The sequence below is a fragment of the Hyperolius riggenbachi genome, chromosome 6, assembly GCF_040937935.1.
Source record: "Hyperolius riggenbachi isolate aHypRig1 chromosome 6, aHypRig1.pri, whole genome shotgun sequence".
Classification (NCBI taxonomy): domain Eukaryota; kingdom Metazoa; phylum Chordata; class Amphibia; order Anura; family Hyperoliidae; genus Hyperolius; species Hyperolius riggenbachi.
This window is the reverse complement of record NC_090651.1, coordinates 282,743,956-282,767,647: the sequence shown is the minus strand read 5'-3', so window position 1 is coordinate 282,767,647 and position 23,692 is coordinate 282,743,956. Positions and strand designations below refer to the sequence as shown.

The following is a 23,692-nucleotide window of genomic DNA, read 5'->3' as shown; positions in this document are numbered from 1 at the left end:
CCTATCTAACCTATCCTGGGGGGGGCAGCTACTTATCTAACCTATACTGGGGGGCACCTACCTAACCTATATTGGGTCAGCTACCTATCTAACCTATCCTGGGGGGCACCTACCTATCTAACCTATACTGGGGGGCAGCTACCTATCTAACCTATACTGGGGGGCACCTACCTAACCTATATTGGGGCAGCTACCTATCTAACCTATCCTGGGTGGCACCTACCTATCTAACCTATACTGGGGGGCAGCTACCTATCTAACCTATACTGGGGGGCAGCTACCTATCTAACCTATACTGGGGGGCACCTACCTAACCTATATTGGGGCAGCTACTTATCTAACCTATCCTGGGGGGCACCTACCTATCTAACCTATACTGGGGGGCAGCTACCTATCTAACCTGGGGGGCAGCTACCTAATCTAACCTATACTGAGGGGGCAGCTACCTAATCTAACCTATACAGGGGGGCACCTACCTATCTAACCTATACTGTGGGGCAGCTACCTATCTAACCTATAGTGGGAGCATTAGCTTATCCAACCTGTATTGGGGGCACCTACCTACCTAGCTAGCCTATACAGGTAACAACTATACTGGCTACCTATATTGGAGGCACCTACCTAACTAACCTATACTGGGGGCATCTACCTATCTAACCTATGCTGGGGGTAACTATTCTGGCTACCTATATTAGAGGCACCCACCTAGCTAACCTGTACTGGGGGCACCTACTACCTATCTAATTTATACCGGGGACGCCTGCCTATCTAACCTATACTGGGGGCAACTATACTGGCTACCTATTCTGGAGGCACCTACCTGGCTAACCTATACCGGAGGCAACTATACTGGGTGCATTTTAGCCTAGAAACTGCACTGGAATTACCTAATGCTCAACTTGAGTGACTATTTCCAAGAGCTTGTCACTATACAGCTTGCTGCAACATTCTAGTCATAAGAAGGAAACGTTATAACTTCTACATTTCTGAGCGGTTGTTTACAGGCAGATCTTCTGAGCAGCGGTCAGGAACAGCTGACATTTGCTTGCTCCATTGACCACAGCAATTTACAAAAAGAACAATTATTTCCAAATTAAATACTTTGATTTTGAAAGCTGGTATCACCCACTTATAGAATGCATAAAATGCCTGTTCCTAATATTTGAGTCCAGGATTCAGCCACTAAAATCGTCAGGATTGGGGAAGGGGGGCAGCATGAAAAGTGCCTTAATAAAGTTTAGAAGTTTGTGTGTTGGAAGGAGTGGCTGGTCATAAAATGGAAGGAACAATTTATTTATTTACTTACCTATTTTTACAGAAAAAGCTAAGTTTACAAGATGAAGCAACACTACAGCAAGGTTATGAGAAAATTCTGTATTGGGAGACCTAGCAACTTTGGATGAAAATTATTTCCCCCCCCCCCCCTCTAAAACATAATTAAAGTTTACCAGAGATGAAGCACCCTCATGTATTTACCATATATATCAGTGGGAACATTAGAGAAAATACCTACCCTGCTCTCTGTTTCATCCTTCACTGCTCAGCCTGCTTGCTATCAGCCCTGATAAAATCCCTGACTAAGCATTCAGTCTGGCTTTGCTCAGGAATCATTATAGCTGAGTCTGTCTTCTCTGATGTCTTTTCAAGCCCAAGCCTGCCCCCTTCTGGCTCTGCTTTTCTGTTCTGTATACTGCAGCATCACAGAGAGCTGTGATGAGATGGGAGGAGCTGCTGGTGCCGAGGATTTTTTAATCTATGTTTGTTAGTCATAAGAGGTTTTTTTTTAGAAATGGTAATTTTATTTTCCACACAGCCCACTAAATAATATGCTTTTCTGATGAACTGTGTTTTGCATGGAGTTTTAGTAAAAAAACAAAAACACAAAAAATGGCACACCAGACCGCCGAAAATACCAGGTATAGTATTTATTTTGTCAAATCTATGGGGATATGTTTATTTTGTGCCAATTTTGCCAAAGCGTTCATATCTGGTTTCCTTTAAGAAGAGCAGAGGAGAATTGAATTCTATTGAAAATTGAGCCAAAGAGAATATTTTTAAACATACTGGCCCATATGCAATTCACTGTTTCACCTGAGTTTTCTCCTAGGAGATATATTTTCATCTTCGATTTAGTCTCCCACGATGCGGTCCAAGCGGCAGTCACGTGATTACAAACACTTCCTCCTTCCTGGCTGATGGAGGAAGTGTTTGTAGTCACATGACGCGCGTGGACCGCATCGTGGGAGGCGCCGAGGAACGGACCGAAGAAGACGTCATGATGGGTAAGATTAACCCCACCCACCCACCCCGCACAGGTGATTTGATTTAACTGGATGCAATCCGGGTAACTACTATTTGGATTTTATCCGTATCCAGAGTTGAGCATCCCTAAGGGCCCTTTTCCACTAGCGCGTTTGCGCTAGCTGAATCGCAAAACCGCAAACCGCTAGCGATTTTACAATCGCTACGGTTTGCTTTTTAACATAGGAATCGCGGTAGGTCATTTCCACTACCGCGATTCGTTTTTTACTTGATCGCGATCGCGCCGCGGAGCGACTTTTGCCGCGATTTTGCTATGCAGTGCATAGCATAGCAAAATCGCGGCCGCAAACGTCGGTAAAACGGCGGAATTGCGATTCAGCAATCGCTAGCGTTCAGCGCGAACGCTAGCGACTGCTAGTGGAAAAGGGCCCTAAACATAAGATAATTCCGTATAGAAACACAGGAAATAGCTAGAGATCAAAAGACCCAGCCACAAAGTATGCTGATTTTGCTTTTCTAATTGTATAATCTTATTTGCTGAAGCAATAAGGCAAGTCTCTTTTCTGCTTGCAAAACTGTCATCAAACCAGCAGATAGAAGGCAGACTTTTACACATTACTTCTGCTATGCTGGGCTCCTTTCTTTTCATAATTTTAAGCAGCAGGTCAATATATTAATCATGCAGATTCACATTATAGCCCATATTCAATTACCTTTTCCCCCGAGTTTACTCCCAGGAGATAATTTTTTGTCTCATGCATTTAATATCCATGTTTGAAGAGCCAAATTTCAACTGTATTATTAAACCACACTATAACCACATATAGAGTGGGAACGGATTAACCACTTAGCATCCCAGTCTGTTTCCCATTAACTACCACAGCAGTTGTGACGTTCTAGTCCCTATTTAATCCGCAGTAACTTTTTCACTACTTAGTGCTGAATACATTGTTTTTTGGAGGACAAACTAGACTATCTTTGGGTGATTTTTTTCCTCAAAAAATATTTCATTTCCTATGCATTTTAAAGGGAAAAAGAAGAAAAAAATAACTTTTTCTCACTAATTACAGTTTGAAGATAAACAGCGCGACTGTAACAAAAGATTTCATATGTCATTAATCTATTTATCTTCTATATTTTAATAAAGGTATTTTTTGTTTAACTCTTTTCTCATACTGTGTTACAATGAAAGGTCCTTTAGGCCCCATTCACACCTAAAATCGCCAAACGCTAGCGATTACTGCTAGCGTTTTTTGTGGGAGTGATTTTTCCACAATTAACGTGGGAAAAAAAATCACTGGACACAGTAGCGTTTTGAGAGCAATCGCGATTAGCGGTTCTATACATACCAATCGCAATCGCTCAAAAATCGCCGCCAAAACGTTGCAGGTAATGCGTTTGTGATTATCGCTAATCGCCAAATGCCCGAGATTGCAGCAGTGAGAACACTGCCATAGGATAACATGTGCTAAGCGGTTTTAAAAACCGCTAGCTGTTTGCGTTGAGTGGGAATCGTGCGATTCCTGCTCAGATGTGAATGGGGCCTAACTGTCTAGCCATCAGGATAAATGCCACAACTGTCACCATTTTTTAAAGTAGACATGTAGGGCTATTCAATCATGGGTAATTGGTAATATACAGACTTGTGCAGTTTGGTTGAAATTTTCCCAGATGTAACCATTATTTTGAAAATTAAATTTTTTGAGTTCTATGTTCAAATTGTCACTAATTGTTTTTAGATGGCAGCAGCCTCAACTTAAAAATATCCCAAATATATTCTACCACTTGTCATGGCAAAAATGGTACCCCATATGCCTAATTTTATAGGTCACTGTGTGCATAGTACACTGTTAAACGACTTCACATCTAGACCTTGTTTCCTCCTTATGGACATTATGGTGTTTTTGTGTTTATATATACAGTACAGACCATAAGTTTGGACACACCTTCTCATTCAAAGAGTTTTCTTTATTTTCATGACTATGAACATTGTAGATTCACACTGAAGGCATCCAAACTATGAATTAGCGAATGTGGAAGTATAGTACATAACCAAAAAGTGTGAAACAACTGAAAATATGTCATATTCTTGGTTCTTCAAAGTAGCCACCTTTTGCTTGGATTACTGCTTTGCCCACTCTTGGCATTCTCTTGATGAGCTTCAAAAGGTACTCACCTGAAATGGTCTTCCAACAGTCTTGAAGGAGTTCCCAGAGATGCTTAGCACTTGTTGGCCCTTTTGCCTTCAATCTGCGGTCCAGCTCACCCCAAACCATCTTGATTGGGTTCAGGTCTGGTGACTGTGGAGGCCAGGTCATCTGGCGCAGTACCCTGGTCAAATAGCCCTTACACAGCCTGGAGGTGTGATTGGGGACATTGTCCTGTTGAAAAATAAATGATGGTCCAACTAAACGCAAACCCGGATGGAATAGCATGCCGCTGCAAGATGCTGTGGTGGCCATGCTGGTTCAGTATGTCTTCAATTTTGAGTAAATCCCCAACAGTGTCACCAGCAAAGCAGCCCCACACCATCACACCTCCTCCTCCATGCTTCACGGTGAGAACCAGGCATGTAGAGATCATCCGTTCACCTTTTCTAAGTCACACAAAGACATGATGGTTGGAACCAAAAATCTCAAATTTGGACTCATCAGACCAAAGCACAGATTTCCACTAATGTCCATTCCTTGATTTCTTTAGCCCAAACAAGTCTCTTCTGCTTGTTGCCTGTCCTTAGCAGTGGTTTCCTAGCAGATATTCTACCATGAAGGCTTGATTCACACAGTCTCCTCTTAACAGTTGTTCTAGAGATGTGTCTGCTGCTAGAACTCTGTATGACATTGACCTGGTCTCTAATCTGAGCTACTGTTAACCTGCGATTTCTGAGGCTGGTGACTCGGATGAACTTATCCTCCGCAGCAGAGGTGACTCTTGGTCTTCCTTTCCGCATGTGAGCCAGTTTCTTTGTAGCGTTTGATGGTTTTTGAGACTGCACTTGGGGACACTTTCATAAAGAAAACCCTTTGAATGAGAAGGTGTGTCCAAACTTTTGGTCTGTACTGTATAAATATATATATATATATATATATATATATATATATATATATATATATATATATATATATATACATATATGCAATGTATATATAGTCTTGCTCTTTCAAGACAGAACTAGACTTCCATCGGGCAGTGTGTTTTCACAGGAACAGTTTTGTTTTCTATGCACTTTAGTGGGGGAAATTGTAAACAAATAGGAAAAATACATTCATTTTCAGTTTTTACCCATTAAATTATTTTCCCCCGTTTTTTGTCCTCTAAACCAAGGTGCATCTTATGGTCAGGAGCGTCTTATAGTCCGAAAAAAGACAGTACTTTTCATGCAGTATTATCACCCCCACCCCGTACTGATAGCCAGATTTGCCACAGTATAAGTCCCCCACCCTGAATTGATAGCCAGATGTGCCCCAGTATTTGCCTCCAATTCCGTATTGATAGCCATATGTGCCCTAGTATTAGCCCTCTAGTATGGCTAGGCAGATGTGCCCCAGTATTAGTCCACCCCAGTATAGGTAGCAAGATGTGCCCCTTTATTAGATCCCCTGTATGGATAGCCAGATATGCCCCTTTAAAGGACAGATATGAGGAGACAAATACAAATATCTACTTACACTAGTGTGTTTTTGATGCCATCTGATGAAAGAACTATGTTCTGAAACGCCGTGTGTCATGGTGACCCGGCACAATATTTTTCATGCCTTTTTTTACTGAGCTATAAATAAAAGAAGAAACATTTTAGACTGTGCGGATCCTGACAAGTTATTTGGATTTGATTCCCTGTATACTCCAGGGGAGATCACAGCACGTCACTATCCACTGGTGCTATCTCACTCGAATCATTGGCTGAAGCCTATGACAGCCAATTGCACTGATTGGCTGGCAGGGGGAGGGAGGGGGGGATGTTATAAAAATAGTAAGACAATAGAACTAAGTATTTAAAAAATATTAAAATAAATATTTATATATATAAAAAAAAGAAAACATCTGGGGAGCGATCAGACCCCACCAACAGAAAGCTCTGTTGGTGGGGAGAAAAGGGAGGGGGAATCACTTGTGTGCTGAGTTGTGCGGCCCTGCAGCGAGGCCTTAAAGCTGCAGTGGCCTATTTAGTAAAAAATGGCCTGGTCACTAGGGGGGATTTAACACCGCGGTCCTTAAGTGGTTAATGTACAGTATGTAAATGATTATAAGAATTATACGCATTATAAGAAAACTTTAGTGTCCCATACGATAAAACATGTATTGTTCCATTCAAACCTGAATTAGGGTCGGTCCACACTAGGTGCGGTTGCAGAACGCAATCCGCGGTACGGGCTCGGGTTTTCAAATAACGGAACGCAAACGGATCCATGCTGCCCTTTTGCAGCATACGTTTCCAGTCCGTAAATATCCTTGTTCCACCGCTCTCCCCCTGACTTCTTCCTGCAACGCCTCCCACTGAAATACAGAGGGCGGCATTGCAGGAAGAAGTCACGCGGAGAGCGGTGGAACAAGGAAGTAAATGAGTTCCCCGCTCACCGCAAGCTGATTGATGATTTTAACGAAACTAGCTGGAGGGGGAGCACAGAAGGCGGGACCCAGGTGAGGGGGGGTCCCCCCACCTCTGCGCTCACTGCCCCCCTTTCTAACTGCTACCCCCGCCAGGCAAGGCAATCTGGGTCTCCCTCCGTTTTTGTGTGTAAAGTTGCCTGTTAGGAGGGAGATCTGTTTTTGTATTGCCTTTCATTGTATCTGCAACTTTTTTAAAACGGATCCCACGGATTCGTTTTTTGAAGTGTGTGAAGACAGACGCTATTTTTAACATCAGTATCCGTGGCTCCGGTTTTGGTCCAGGCCAAGAAATGGAGCCACGGATACGTTTTTTAAACAAGTGTGAACCGACCCTTATTGTTACTATTTTTTCATTGTAAAATGCTGAGTTATACATCTCCATACTAAAGCATAAGGACAATTTTTCCATTAGAATTTACAAGCCAGATCTTTTTTCTGTAAATCTATTCCGCTCTGCTCAGACTTTGAAACAGGAAACACATTTTATTAATACATTTCTTTCAAAGGCAAAAGTTCAGCAGACTAATGAAAGCTCCTTTCAGCTGTGGTAAAAGCAAGAGACAATGAAAAAAAATGTATTACAACATAACCATCACAGTTTACTGTATATTCAAGCCAGCTGCACGAAAACCACCCCTCTAATGGAAAAACTAGTTTGTTCTGCAGAGGTGGCTGTAATTACTAATATATATATATATATATATATATATATATATATATATATATATATATATACACACACACACACACACACACACACACACACACATACACACATATATATATAATATATATATATATATATATATATATATATATATATATATATATATATATATATATATATATATATACATACATACACACACATATATATTTATACATGTATATATATGATTTTTTTGCCCATTCATCTTCAGCAATGAGCTCCAAATCTTTCAGGTTGGAGGGTCTTCTTGCCATCACCCTGATCTTTGGCTCCCTTCACACATTCTCAATTGGATTTAAGTCAGGACTCTGGCTGGGCCACTCCAAAACGTTAATGTTGATATCTGCTAACCATTTCTTCACCACTTTTGCTGTGTGTATTGGGTCGTTGTCATGCTGAAATGTCGAATAGTGCCCAAGGCCAAGCTTCTCTGCGGACTGCCTGATATTGTGGTTGAGAATCCTCATGTATTGCTCTTTTTTCATGGTGCCGTTTACAGTGATTAGGTTCCCTGGTCCATTGGCTGAAAAACACCCCCAAAGCATTAGGATCCCACCCCCATGTTTGACAATGGGGATGGCGTTCTTTGGGTTGAAGGCTTCTCCTTTTTTACGCCAAATGAAGGAAACATCATTGTGACAAAACAATTAACTTTTTGTTTCATCTCACCATAGCACAGAAGACCAGAAGTCTTCTTCTTTGTCCAGATGAGCATTTTCAAAGGCCAAGCAAGCTTTTGTGTGCCTTATCTGGAGAAGTGCCATCCTCCTTGGTCTGCAACCGTGGAACCCAGCAGTGTACAGTGTCCGTTGGATTGTCTGCCTTGAGACATTGCCACCAGCAGAGCCCAGATTCACCAGGATGGCCTTGGTGGCGAACCTTGGATTCTTTTTCACCTCTCTCACTATCCTCCTGGCCAGCACACGTGTAACTTTTGGCTTCCAACCACGTCATCTGAGACTTTCCACAGTGCAGAACACACTGTATTTTTTAATAATAATTTGCACTGTAGCCACTGGAACTTGAAAACATTTAGAAATGGCTTTATAGCCCTTTCCTGACTAGTGAGCAGCCACGACGCACAGCCGCAGGTCCTCACTGAGCTCCTTTGTCTTAGCCATGACTGTCCACAAACCAACTGCAGAGAGCTGCTGTTTTTCACCTGTTCAGTTGATTAAAACAGCTGTTCCCAATTAATTAGGGTAATTAGGATGCTTTAGAACAGCTTGGACTATTTGGACTGGTATAGAACTTTGGATTTTTCCACAGATTGTGACAGTTTGTGAAGAGTATGAATAATTTTGAAATGGACACTTTTTGCTCAAATGCAAATAAAAGCTAAGAAATGTTTTTTCTTGTACATCGACTTATTATCTTTTGGGAGACACCTACATAATTTCTTGTCAAAAAATTACTAGCCAGTTGAATAAAAGTAACTTTAAGTCAAAATTTGCCAGGGATATGAATAATTATGGGCAGCACTATATATATCTCACTAATATTATAAATGCAAAAGCTTGGATGTTTGTTACTCAATCACACAACAATGGCTGAACGGATTTGAATGACATTTGGCACACACATAGTACATTACCTGGAATAACATATAGGATACTTTTATCCCCATAACCAAAAAGTGGGCGGAGACAAACACAAATTTCACTGGGAAAATGTAAACTGCAGCCATTCTTATAATGTTAATGGTAGGGTTCTAAAACTTTGCATAGTTGGTCACCGGGTGACTGGGATTAATACTCATAAAAGTGGGTGGAGCCTACAAAAGCCAATCAAAATTCACCTATTGATTTTCAAGGGTAATATTTATTTGCTGCCATTCTTGCACTGTTAATGGCAGAGATTATTGCTCAAGAGATTCTTACTTTAGCCAGCATTCTGACTAATGCCTGCAAATTAGTCTGTAAAAAAAAGGTACAGTAGCTTGGCTGACAGATCAAAAGTCGCTTAGTATGAGGTACAGAAACAGTTCCCCCCCCTCCTCCTGTAAGCACTGCCACCACCCCCCTGTGCCACCAAAATAGAAAACAAGAAGAACACACAAAGAAGTATGGCCAGATTTAGTGCCACGGACCCCAGCCTCCATTCATGATAGAGAGCAACTGTAACAGAGCACAATTACCCGGTCCATTGCTAGGTCCTCTCCTCTTCAGCACTGCATCCTATCACTGTGCTGTAGCAGTGTGCCACATCTGGCCCACAGTGATGGGGCTGCAGTTCAGAAGAGGAGAGAGCCCAGCAATGGACCAGGTAATTGTGCTCCACTGTGGCTACTCTACATATTGGTGAAGCCAGTGCTGCCACCTAGATTTTGCCGTCCAAATCATGTTATTCAGGTGGATTCATGGTGATGGCTGGTCACTTAAACTGAGAAGACACAAAATAGCCTTGTACACACGTACACCTGTACAGATGCATCGCTTGCTTGAAGGCTAGCAATGTGTTATTTTGCTATGTGGGGGCAGGGGGCCAATGGAGTGAGTGACATCACATGGTGGCTGAGCTGAGTAAGGAGAACAATGTTCTCGGCTGGTGATTAGCGGAATCGATCTACTGGTCTGATCGCCTGGAAGAAGCGTTAGAGGGCAACCGGGGCCACTGTACACACAATGGATTATCATCAAAGGTGGTCATTATCAACGGCCTTGGCCAAAGTTCACCCAGCATGTGTAAAGCCCAATCTACACGATATGATTCTTTATACGATTCTATTTACGATCCAATTAAATCCGACATGTCCGATCGGAATTCGATTCAATTCAATTCGATTTGCCATTAAGAGGTTTGAGTTTTCAGGGGCAGAAAAGCAGACTTAAAGAGGAACTTCAGTGAAAACAACATAATGAAAAAAAGTGCATTTATACATGATTGAATCAGTGTTTGCCTATTGTAAAATCTTTCCTCTCCCTGATTTACATTCAGACATTTATCACATGGTGACATTTTTACTGCTGGCAGGTGATATCTGTGGAACGAGATGATGCATTGTTGGCAGTTGGAAAAAGCTGTTATTTCCCACAATGCAACAAGGCTCCCATAGTGTGATGGCAGCACCATGGTCATGACATCACACGGTAGGAGGGTTTTACACCACAATATCAGCCATACAGAGGCCCCTGATGATCCGTTTGAGAAAAGGAATAGATTTCTCATGGGAAAGGGAGTATCAGCTACTGATTGGGATAAAGTTCAATCCTTAATTACGGTTTCTCTTTAGGTGATCTATTAAACTAGATTGGAAGTGAGGGAATTGTGTGTCTAAAAAAGAAGGACAATAACAGATATAGAACATTGGCTTCCATGCTTTCCTCTTTCCACTATTACTGTTGGTTTAAAGGACTTACGAGGCCAAAATGTCTAAAAAAGCAAAGTACCTGTAAGCTGTTTAAATGCACGGAGGACGCCGTCCGCGCCCTCCGTGCAGTTCCGCCGGGTCCCCTTCCTGAGATCGCCCCCCGCGCCGACCCCGACCCCCCAGGCCGGGTCGGGCTCTCGTGCCGCTCTCAATATGGCCGCTTCCATTGGCCGCGGCTGCGCAGTCCGCCTGGCCGCGAGTGCGGCTGCGCAGCTCTACGGCCAACCCCTCCGATCCACGCTACAGTGCGTGGTTCGGGGGGTTGGCTGTAGAGCTGCGCAGCCGCACTCGCGGCCAGGCGGACTGCGCAGCCGCGGCCAATGGAAGCGGCCATATTGAGAGCGGCACGAGAGCCCGGCCTGGGGGGTCGGGGTCGGCGCGGGGGGCGATCTCAGGAAGGGGACCCGGCGGAACTGCACGGAGGGCGCGGACGGCGTCCTCCGTGCATTTAAACAGCTTACAGGTACTTTGCTTTTTTTAGACATTTTGGCCTCGTAAGTCCTTTAAGCCACTTTCCTTTGCCCACCTGCTGTATTTATAGTTACATAATATTGTTAGCTTGTGGCCTAGTTTGATAAAGATTAACTATTTTCCTGTCTGTTAATAAACTTGTGGAAATCATAATCTCAGCTTTTGTTTTATCTAGCTGAATTGTATTTAATGCTAGCTACACACAATGCAATTTTCTGACAGATTTACAGTCAAATCTATTATTTACAACATTTACAATTTGATTTCCGATCAATTTTCCGAATGATTTTTCATAAAAGTGAACAGAAAATTGATTGAAAAATCAATTGGAAGTCAGATTGGACATGTTGAAAATAATTGATCTGACAGTAAATCTATCAGAAAATTGCATCATGTGTAGCATAAAAGGTTTAGAATCTCTTGGGTTTTTAAGACTTATGACCCCATTAGGGAGATTTTCCCCTTTTTAATTGTCCCATGGCTTTAAACCCTGGTGGTCCTGGGGCAAGGAATGAAGAACAGGAATGGACACTGATTCTAACTATTCTGAGACATTTAGGCTGGTTTCACTCTGAGAATTGGCGTTAGCAGTGCGATGCCGTCAAAAACAGGCTTTGGGGGATTACCGCATTAGTACACTGTAATCCTCTCTGGCAGCTAGCCAAGCAGGAAGTGATGCTCACTTCCTGTGGCCAAAGCAATCACATGCGCAGAAGCACATTGCTAAAAATACACTTCTGTGCATGCGCGACACGTAAAACTTGTGGCGGGTTTTAATACTGACAAGTGTCGCCATATCAATCCATACCATGCCATCGATGAGGACCAGAAAAGCAGAAACAGGCTGTATGCATGTTGGGTTGATGTGGTTTGGTAAAATTTATTAGCTATGGACTTACTATACACCAGCAGTTCTGGATGTTCAGCCTTGCTTTTAGGGGTATAAGGAGACAATTTGCATATTCAGGAGTGATGCATCTTGGGAAACCAAAGTTGCTCACTTAATGGAGTACTGTAAGGGGCTAGGGGAAAAAGAGTTGAACTTACCTGGGGCTTCAAACGGTCTACTGCAGATGTCCTGTGCCGCGCAGCCACTCACCGATGCTCCAGTCCCCACCTCCGGTTCACTTCTGGAATTTCCAACTTTAAAAAAGAACACTGCATCTGCGCGGCCGTGTCCTTGCTCCCGCTGACGTCACCAGGAGTGAATTGCACAGGCCTAGTATGTCTGCACCCTAACAGTACACTCCTGATCACGTCAATGTGCGCTAGAACACGGCCGCGCAGGCGCAGTGGTTTTCCGACTTTAAAGTAAGAAATTCCAAAAGTGAACCAGAGGCGGGGACTGGTGCATCGGTGAGTGGCTGCGCAGGCACAGGATGTCTGCGGTTGGGACCATTAGAAGGTAAGTTTAACTCTTTTCCCCCCTACCTCCCTACAGTAGTCCTTTGAAGGTGAATTATAAATATTTTCTGTATTAAGAAGGTAAAATTACATTTGGCGTTCTTTTTAATGAATGTTGCCCAACCCTAATTAGATTGAGTCTGCCAACAGCCAAGTAATCTGAGCGTACTGCACCTCCTTTCAAAATGTATAATTGGGCTGACTTTATCTGCTAGGTATATGAAATGAGCAGGTGTTGGTCATCACCTACCTTTCTTGTATACAGGCTCCCAGCATGTAAGTATTTATTTGTTTTGTGCACTTCCAGGGGGCTCACCAGACCTTTATTCAAATACCCAAAACGCTACATTAATCTGAACAGCATCTAAGCACTTCTACTGATTTCTGAACGAGTTCTAGTGCAGCACATGTCCTTCTGTTCTGAGAGCAATGACCATCTGAGCCATACATGTAGAAATCTGTATGTCTGCTGTGTTGGCAAACCACTACAGAAAGCCAAGATCCTCACACAGCACATGCAGCACACTCTCGAAATTTAGAACAGTTGGAAAGCAAAAGTTATATTTAACTCAAGCTACCCAAGAATATTGGTTTACTCTATAGAGTTCAAGTAGCAATGATTATGTTCTGCGTATTGTGATAATAACCCACCACAACCAAATTCCAACTTTCATCCACAGTAGCGTCGCTTAGGAGCTATGGGCTCCGGTGTAAGTTTTACATTGCCCCCCCCCCAAGCACTCTATATATAACAACTGAAACAGCGTACCAAAACCAGCCAAGGATTTCCAGTGTCAGAGGTGCAAGTAGGAGATGGGAAACAGTTTGTTAATGATTACTACTATTTAAAACATCTATAGAAGTGATTACTACCAGCACAGGGCCAAATGAGAGCTAATATTGTGCTTGAAGGAGGGCCCCTTGGGGCCCCTCTAACCCAAGAGCCCCGATGCGGTCGCTACCTCTGCAACTTCTATTGCTACGCCCCTGTTTATCCATTTTAAGTAGTCCAACAATGAAAGATAAATTGCACTTAGTTGCTATGGGCAGCACTCTCGCCTTGCAGTGCTAAGTATCCAGTTCAAGTTCCAGCCAGGACCCTATCTGTATGGAGTTTATATGTTCTCCCCGTGTCTGCATGGGTTTTCTCTGTGTACTCTGGTTTCCTCTCACATCCCAAAAACATACAGATAAGTTAATTGACTTCCTTATATTCCCCCTAGACTACGATAGACATATGATTATGGTAAGAGATTGAGAGCCCCTCTGAGGGCAAATGACAAGACTATATACTCTGTACAGCGCTGCAGAAGATGTTGGCGCTATATAAATGATAATAATATGAGTAATTGCATTTTGTACATTCCTCTTTACTTTTAAGACAATCAGTATGTATAAAATTTACATTAAATAAAGTAATGTGTAATAATCAAGCAAACCAACAAAATTGCAGGTTTGAAGTTTAGACCATAGAAAAAGTGGTTTTTCTATAAGGTAAGTAAAGCTATGTATCATGAGAACAATAGTACTCACACAACATGCACATATCGAGGTATATGACATTCTTACCACTTTGTAGTCTTGTTCCTTTACAAGAATGAAGGCATAAAAGTATGATGCTGAGACAAGCGGTCACAAGATCCATATTCCGGAGGTGTTTTATTTTTAGCAGCTCTCTGTGTGGAGAGATTAGAGTACACACATCTGAGGTAGGTGCAGATGCTGATGTTGACTATAGTCCAGGTGTCCAGATGAGGCAGAGCATCTTCTGGGTATCCCTCCACTGATTCAGCGATCAGAGATAGCAGCGTATCTACAAGTCCCACCACTGCTGCATACAGAGAATGCCACACTGTGCTGATCAATACAATTCTATCACACACGCTTCTGGAGGGGCTGGACTCATCCTCTGCCAAACCAATCCAGGCAGCTGCTGCATTTCTGCTTCATTAAAGTAAGAACTTGACGGGAGTACCAAAGCTGAGCACTGTCAGTTTAATTACTTGAAAGCAATGACTTCTTAAAACCTTCTTGATTGATTGTTACCGCTGTTAAAGCGGCTTGCGGGAGTAGCTGACATATACTTTAAATCCAGATTCCGAGGCGCTCTCCATGGTAAGTGATTTCTGGCTCCCGCATGAGTGATACGTCTCATTTATATGCTGTATAGAGGGGAAAAGGTGCACACGCTTTTAAACAGGTTCAAAGGAACAGGATATTAAAGGGCCGATTTATAAAGAGCTGCTGGATGAAGGCGGATAGTGCAGCTTCAAATTGCCAGTGTTTGCTGGTAACATTCACTGAGATTAATAAACATTGAACATGTGACTGATTGCCAGACCATCATATTCAAGTTAAGATTTTATAATTCAATGTGTTTCAGCCTCTTTATCATCATTTCATTAAAGTGAATTACTGGAAACTATTAATAGTCAATGACTCTAAGACTATGTTCACAGTGACACGTGTGCATTATATATGTCAATGCAATTGTAACGCAATGCTATTACAGTATTTTTGGCATATAGGATGCGAACACGGCAAATCCAGCGCAGGAGACTTGGGCGCAGCCGGCGCCACCATAGCCCTTAATAGAAATTACGGCTATGGCAGCACACAGCGAGTAACTTTGGTGCCGCCAGAAGACTGAGCTGAAGTTACTTTTAAAACATTGTCATTCGGCCGCCAGCAATAGCTGGAAGCCGGATTACATCATTACCCACCATCCACGTGGACCTAGAGGGGGAATAGTATTTAACGCCGCTGGTAACTTGTGCAGCAGCAGGATAAGCCATATATCGGCTGTGTCCAGTGCCCAAGTCTCCTGGTGGCAAATTCTCTTGTACGCTATAGGACACACCTAGGTTTAGATGGCAAAAACAAGGGAAAAAAAAAATATACTAAACCTGGTGCGTCTCTTAATTATTGTTTTCCCCTTGTACCTCATGTGTCCCACATGCGTGTCCTTCTGTCCCCATATGTCACCCTCTGTCCCCATGTGTCCCCTCCACTCTCCCATGTTTCTCCTCCATGTCTGCCCACTGCTACCCCATGTGTGCCCTCCGCTCCAGCATTTGTACCCTCTGCTTCCCCATGTGTCCCGTCTTCTCCCCATGTGTCCCCTCTGCTTCCCGTGTATTAGTTACAAGCAGCGGCAGCATGGCTCACTTGATCCATTGGCTGTAGTGGCGATCACAGACCTCCCTTCTCCACCATGATTCCCCTAGCTCCCCTAGTGCCAGGTTCTGCTGATGACGTGGTCAGAAGCAGCCAACACTAGGGGAGCAGTGTGGGAAAGGAGAAGTCTGTGATCACCACTGGATCAGGTGAGCCATGCTGCCACTGCTTTTAACTAATAAATGGGGAACGGAGTGGACACGAGGAAGCAGAGGAGGACACATGGGGACAATGCAGGGAGACACCGAAATTGTGGCAGGTTGGCGGTTCATATCAGCGGGCGTAGTTAGTCGGGGACTCCCTGTATTTGGCATTTAAGAGGTAGGGAGAAAAAGTGTGTCTTATATGCCAAAAAATTATATGCCACGGTATATAGCCATAAAAACGTTTTCCTGGCAGAATGCAACTTCTGAAAGCAGAGGGAGATAGAAAAAAGTCAATACATGTATTTTTATTTAGGGACACTTAATAGGCTGCCACTGAGCAGAGACAAAAAAACATTCAATCTACTTTGTAAATAGAGTTGAGCCGAAATTTTCGTAATTTCGCATTACTATAATTACGCATGCGAAATTTGCGATTACGATGCTAAATTACGGTAGCGTAATTGCCATTAAAATCGTAATTGAAAATACCGTAAGCGTAATTTTCAATGCGTAATTTCACGTTTCGTTCATGCCGTAATTTCGCATTAAACGCTACCGTAATTTCGCGTTAAACCGTAATGCTCCGTATAATATAAAAAACCCGCCGACTTTAAGGGTTAATAGCAAAGCCCCCTTAAATGCTAAGAGCCTCAAATTTGGAGAATATATTAAGGAGATCAGGAGGAATAAGAGGAAAATTTTTTTTTGCAAAAAGACCTTATAGTTTTTGAGAAAATCGATGTTAAAGTTTCAAAGTAAAAATGTATACATTTAAAAACCCGCCGACTTTAACGGTTAATAGCAAAGCCTGCTTAAAGTTTAGGAACACCAAATTCCTAGGGTATATTAAGGGGATCAGTGGGAATAAGAGGAAAATTTTTTTTTTTCAAAAAGACCTTATAGTTTTTGAGAAAATCGATTTTTAAGTTTCAAGGGCAAAAATGTCTTTTAAATGCGGAAAATGTCAGTTTTTTTTGCACAGGTAACAATAGTGTATTATTTTCATAGATTCCCCCAAGTGGGAAGAGTTTTACTTACTTCGTTCTGAGTGTGGGAAATATAAAAAAAAAATGACGTGGGGTCCCCCCTCCCAGACCTCTTTAACCCCTTGTCCCCCATGCAGGCTGGGATAGCCAGAATGCGGAGCACCGGCCGCGTGGGGCTCCGCACCCTGACTATACCAGCCCGCATGGTCCATTAAATGGGGGGTCTCGGAAGGGGAGGGGCAGCCAAGCTTTCCCCTCCCCCTCCGAGCCCTTGTCCAATCCAAGGACAAGGGGCTCTTCTCCACCTCCGATGGGCGGTGGAGGTGGAGGCCGAGATTTCCTGGGGGGGGGGGGGTTTATGGTGGAATCTGGGAGTCCCCTTTAAAAAGGGGTCCCCCAGATGCCCACCCCCCCCTCCCAGGAGAAATGAGTATACTTGTACCCCTTACCCATTTCCTTTAAGAGTTAAAAGTAAATAAACACACAAACACTTAGAAAAAGTATTTTAATTGAACAAAAAACATAACCACGAAAAAAGTCCTTTAATATTCTTAATTAACCATTAATAATAACTTGTAATAACTTTGTTACATTGTAACTGATAGAACATTTCCGAGGCTATTTCGAGGGATCATTTATTTAAAGGGACAGGTAAGTATTAATGGTTAATTAAGAATATTAAAGGACTTTTTTCGTGGTTATGTTTTTTGTTCAATTAAAATACTTTTTCTAAGTGTTTGTGTGTTTATTTACTTTTAACTCTTAAAGGAAATGGGTAAGGGGTACAAGTACCTCTATACTCATTTCTCCTGGGAGGGGGGTGGGCATCTGGGGGACCCCTTTTTAAAGGGGACTCCCAGATTCCACCATGAACCCCCCCCCCCCCAGGAAATCGCGGCCTTCACCTCCACCGCCCATCGGAGGTGGAGAAGAGCCCCTTGTCCTTGGATTGGACAAGGGCTCGGAGGGGGAGGGGAAAGCTTGGCTGCCCCTCCCCTTCCGAGACCCCCCAATCCATGGACCATGCGGGCTGGTATAGTCAGGGTGCGGAGCCCCACGCGGCCGGTGCTCCGCATTCTGGCTATCCCAGCCTGCATGGGGGACAAGGGGTTAAAGAGGTCTGGGAGGGGGGACCCCACGTCGTTTTTTTTTATATTTCCCACACTCAGAACGAAGTAAGTAAAACTCTTCCCACTTGGGGGAATCTATGAAAATAATACACTATTGTTACCTGTGCAAAAAAAACGGACATTTTCCGCATTTAAAAGACATTTTTGCCCTTGAAACTTAGAAATCGATTTTCTCAAAAACTATAAGGTCTTTTTGAAAAAAATGTTTTCCTCTTATTCCCACTGATCCCCTTAATATACCCTAGGAATTTGGTGTTCCTAAACTTTAAGCAGGCTTTGCTATTAACCGTTAAAGTCGGCGGGTTTTTAAATGTATACATTTTTACTTTGAAACTTTAACATCGATTTTCTCAAAAACTATAAGGTCTTTTTGAAAATTTTTTTTTCCTCTTATTCCTTCTGATCTCCTTAATATATTCTCCAAATTTGAGGCTATTAGCATTTAAGGGGGCTTTGCTATTAACCCTTAAAGTCGGCGGCTTTTTTATATTATTACGGTTTAACGCGAAATTACGGTAGCGTTTAATGCGAAATTACGGCATGAACAAATACCCATTGTAATGCGAAAATTACGCGAAAATTACGCTTACGTGAAATTTCGCGAAATCCTTCTTCATTACGATTATGTACTTACGGCCATAATCGTAATTACACTAATTACGCGAAATTTCGCGAAATCGTAATTACGTCATTACGCTCATCTCTATTTGTAAATATTTAAATATAAAATAAAACCATGGGATTTGTTTATCTTATCAGTTTATTTTCACCTCGGGTTCACTTTAGTAAAATCAGTTAAGACAGAAAATCTGTAAGTTTCTCCTTCTAAACTTGTTTTCAAATGTACAAGCTTTGGGGCTTCACCAATGTGAAAATTAAGGTGAGAAACAAGCATGCAAGATAGAGAACTGCAAACTTTACTGCCAGCATCTGGGTTCTTCATCAGTAGTGCTCAGGGTGATGAAGAATAATATTAATAGCCCTAGAGCTTGTACTAGTAAAGAACTCAGTTTAAAGTGAAATCCCACTTTCATTGAGAAAACAAATCTCTACAATTCAGTACCATACAATGCAAGGAGTGGCGCACATTTTTACAGCTTGCTTACATGCTTTTTGTGGGTATACACAACACATCCATTCAGGGGCGTAACTAGGCCCCACCGGGCCCCCCTGCAGATTTTCTGAGCGGGCCCCCCCCCCCTCCCCGGGGCCCGCTCGCGGCCGTTTTGTGGGTGCTGGAGGGGTGGCAGCATGAGGGGAAAGCCTTGCCCACAGTCGGCGGGGAGAGGGGTAGTTCCCCCCTCTCCCTCACCTCGGGGCTCTCCCCTCTGCGCTCCCCTCCAGCTCGTAAGTGTCTGTGGGGCTGTGGTGGGCAGCGAGCGGCGGGCAGATACATACCTGCTTCCGTGCGTTCCATCGGAGACTTCTCCCTCTAGCGGCTGACGTCACTTCCGGAAGTGACGTCAGCCGCTAGAGGGAGAAGTCTCCAATGGAACGCACGGAAGCAGGTATGTATCTGCCTGCCGCTCGCTGCCCACCACAGCCTCACAGATACTTACGAGCTGGAGGGGAGAGCCCCGAGGTGAGGGAGAGGGAGGAACTACCCCTCTCCCCGCCGACTGTGGGCAAGGCTTTCCCCTCATGCTGCCACCCCTCCAGCACCCACAAAACTGCCCCGAGCGGGCCCCAGGGGGGGGGCCGGGCCCCCCCGCGGGCGCAGGGGCTGCAGGGCCTATTCCTACGCCCCTGCATCCATTCCACAGTATTCCTTAGAGAAACTGTCAAATGGGAGGCTCTTATTCAATTCACTTTTTCAATTAAATATACAAGGCCCTATTCAATTCACTTTTTTTCTCCCAAGTTTTCTCCTAGGAGATAACTTTTCATCTTCTGTTTAAAATAACTTTTCAGCACTTTGCAAACAAGTACATGAAAAGTTCTGCCAAAATTTATTTTCTTGCTTGCTGTTGGCTTTACCACTTCAGCCTTCAATAGTTTTTCACCTTAAGCAGCCGAGCAATTTTCACATCCCATTCATTTGTCAATAACTTTATCACTACTTACCACAATGAATTGATCTATATCTTGTTTTTCCCGTCACCAATTAGGCTTTCTTTGGGTAGTACATTTTGCTAAGAATTATTTTTTTCTAAATGCATTTTAACTGGAATATTAAGAAAAAAATGGAAAAAATTCATTATTTCTCAGTTTTCATCCATTGTAGAATAATACATGCTACCACAATTTAACCCTACATATTTTATATGCCCATTTGTCCCGTTTATCACACCATTTAAATTATGTCCCTATCACAATGTATGGTGCCAATAATTTATTTGGAAATAAAGGTGCATTTTTTTAGTTTTGCCTCCATCACTATTTACAAGCTTATAATTTAAAAAAATATTAGTTGTATACCCTCTTCACATGCATATTAAAAAAAGTTCAGACCCTTAGGTAACTATTTATGTGTTTTTTTCTTATTTTAATTTTTTTTTTTTTAGTAAAAATTTTGGATTTGGGTATTTTTTGGGTGTGGGAGGTAAACAGTTAATTTTAAAGGTAATTTCTTGTGTCTATGTGTAATAAAAATGTATGTGCATGTAGTTTTACTATTTACATATATACAGTGAGACTTTTGTTTTTCTATCCTGTGAGTGAGCGTGATTTTTTATTTTCAGAAAGACCACGGCCTCTGAAAAGAAGGCCGGGGACTTAGATCGATGAATGTAAACAATGTTCCCATTCATTGATCTCCGGGCTACCGGGAAGGCAGCACGGGAGAGCGCAGGTGCACACAGCAGCCTTTTGGACGTGAAAGTCATGTCCAAAAGGCGAAAATGGTTAAAGAGGTCTGTAAACAAGGAATGAACTTAATTCCAATTAGTAGCTGATACTCCCCTTTCCCACAAGAAATATTTACCTTTTCTCAAATAGATCATCAGGGGGTCTGTATTGCTAATATTGTGGTGAGACCCCTCCCACAGTGTTATGTCAGTTCTTAGGTCTTGACATCACACTGGGGAAGCCTCATTGCATTTTGAGAAATAACATCTGTTTCCAACTGCCAAGCAACCAGTATATTCCTCTGTGCATATGGACATCTGTAAAGAAAACAACCTTTTAGCCTGTCCCCTTATTAGGGGGTGTGGTTATAGATGATGGCAGTTGGTGCTGTGCGGTCTAGTTGTTTTCTCGTTTGCCAGTAGTAAAGATGATTACATGCAGACTGAATGCGGATCAAACAATATGAACAAATTGCATGGTGAATATCAATCATCTCTTGATCTCTCTTCTAGTTTTTAACTTCTCACTTTGCAATATATTTATTTTTTCCTCTTTTCACTAAACTTCCTATGTAAAGGGCATTTTATTAATAAGTAAAAATATCACCTAATAGAAAATTTTGGAGAAAAGGTGAATTGAATAAGGGCCGGAGTGTCATAGCCTGCTGTCAATAACTGCATTAGTTAATACATTGAAAATGAATAACCAAGTCTCTTTTTTAGAGTTACTAATTGTTGATTCAGAATGATGAAAATTTAAATACAATCCTTACTTCAGATTTCAAAGACATGCAATGTAAGCTTACAATTAGTTTTATTTAAGTTTCAATCAAAATTCAAATAAAAACAATTCTAGACAAATCACTCATTTTCTGATTAATTCATTCTAGGCAGGGAGAAAAAAAATCTATTATTTTGTAAAAGAGCTGGATAATTGCAAACACAAGCATCTACGTTTACATAATGGATGAAGAGCTAAAACAGCTGACAATAGCAAAAGATTGCGCACAAATGAACTGTTTGCGCGTAACTGTAAAATCACTGACAGTTCACTGATATAAAAATTATCTCAACCCCCTAACAAGATAACCCAGCAGTCATTAAATTACAGCATTCTAGGAGGGAAAATGGATAAATCTCAGCTCACTGCTGCTCCTATAGGAAGACAGATATTGATTCCTAAAACCTTGTTAGCATTTACAAAAAATGGACGTTTTTCTCTCTACTCCAGGCAGTGTCAGCAGAAAAGCCTTTCAGTGTGCAGGGGAAGGGTGTATAAGTTTCAGTGGAGTGCCAAAACTTACTCAGCAGAAAAAATCCATAGAGATGAGGCTTCAGAGGGAGTCTAGGGGTCCACAGTAGTCCCGCAGTCCCCAATAATTAAGTCCCATTTCTCAGATTCATCATCGGATCTGCTGATGTCTGAGGCAGCCAGGAGTTGTTGCTGGATAATGATGAATGTTGTTCTGTCTGTTCTCTTTCTATCTCGTGCAGACTGTATGTCAATGCCAAATGCTATTTCCTCCTTCCCCTGTTGCTCGCAGAGCAGGCTGTACGCTGCAGCCAGAAACGTTGCTGGTACTGCTGTGTATGTGGAATGGAATGTGTAAAAGAAGCTATTCATGCAGTGAATTCAAGTAGATTTCTTATTGCCAGTCCCAGTTTTCGAGTGGAACATCATCACCAGCCTCAGTTGTGTCCACATTCTATAGATAAAAACTGCTGCAGGGCTTTAGTATGCAATTTTGCTAAATACTGTGAAATTGACATCCCCTTCCCCCACAGTCGGGTTTCTCCATGAAATCTGGGGCCTACAAAAAAAAGGGGTTAACGAAAAGCTGGGCCTACATCAATAGACAGCAAGTTTATATTGGACACTAAATGGGAATTATTCTGGATGCATGTTGTGCACATACAGTTCCCCATGTGCACATATTACATCATCCCCCCACCTCCACACTTCCCTGTTATTATTATGTTTAATCTGACCACATGTTCACTACATGGATGACCCAACAACATAGCTCCCAACGGTCCCTTTTTCAGAGGGACAGTACCTCTTTGGCTTCCAAATCCCTTTGTCCCTCTTTGTTACTCGTTTGTCCCTCTTCCAGGACTGATGTACAGATCTATGTAAATATATGTATTTTTCTCCTGAAAAATGTTTTTGACTCTAAACTTTATTCCAATTCTTTAAATTTATATACTTCTTACTTTTAAATGTTATTATGAAATAAAACTAGTGATGATATAAAGAACCAATGTAGTTTGAATGATAAAACTATATCTTTTGCGTATTATTATTATTATTTAGTATTTTTATAGTGCCGACATATTACGCAGCGCTGTACATTGTATATATATATCTTGTCACTAACTGTCCCTCAAAGGAGCTCACAATCTAATCCCTACCATTGCCATATGTCTATATTATGTAGTGTAAGTACTGTAGTCTAGGGCCAATTTTAGGGGGAGCCAATTAACTTATCTGTATGTTTTTGGAATGTGGAAGGAAACCGGAGTGCCCGGAGGAAACCCACGCAGACACGGAGAGAACATACAAACTCTTTGCAGATAGTGCCCTGGCTGGGATTCGAACCAGGGACCCAGCGCTGCAAGGCGAGAGAGCTAACCACTACGCCA

General features: G+C 42.4%; 1 protein-coding gene across 3 annotated transcripts in view; it reads right to left on the bottom strand.

The window, feature by feature from the left end:
- Positions 1–22,830, bottom strand: part of LAYN (layilin) — a 65,723-nt gene extending 42,893 nt beyond the window's left edge. Inside the window, exons 1-3 of one of the 3 annotated variants that reach the window (XM_068242846.1) lie at positions 22,354–22,830; positions 20,328–20,427; positions 14,394–14,986 (exon numbers count right to left, since the gene is read on the bottom strand). In XM_068242846.1, coding sequence (XP_068098947.1) covers positions 14,394–14,469 — 76 coding nt within the window. In that variant the 5' untranslated portion in view covers positions 14,470–14,986; positions 20,328–20,427; positions 22,354–22,830. The remainder of the gene's footprint in view (positions 1–14,393; positions 14,987–20,327; positions 20,428–22,353) is intronic. The other 2 variants (XM_068242848.1, XM_068242847.1) reach the window with 2 other exon arrangements.
- Positions 22,831–23,692: the final 862 nt, after the last annotated feature.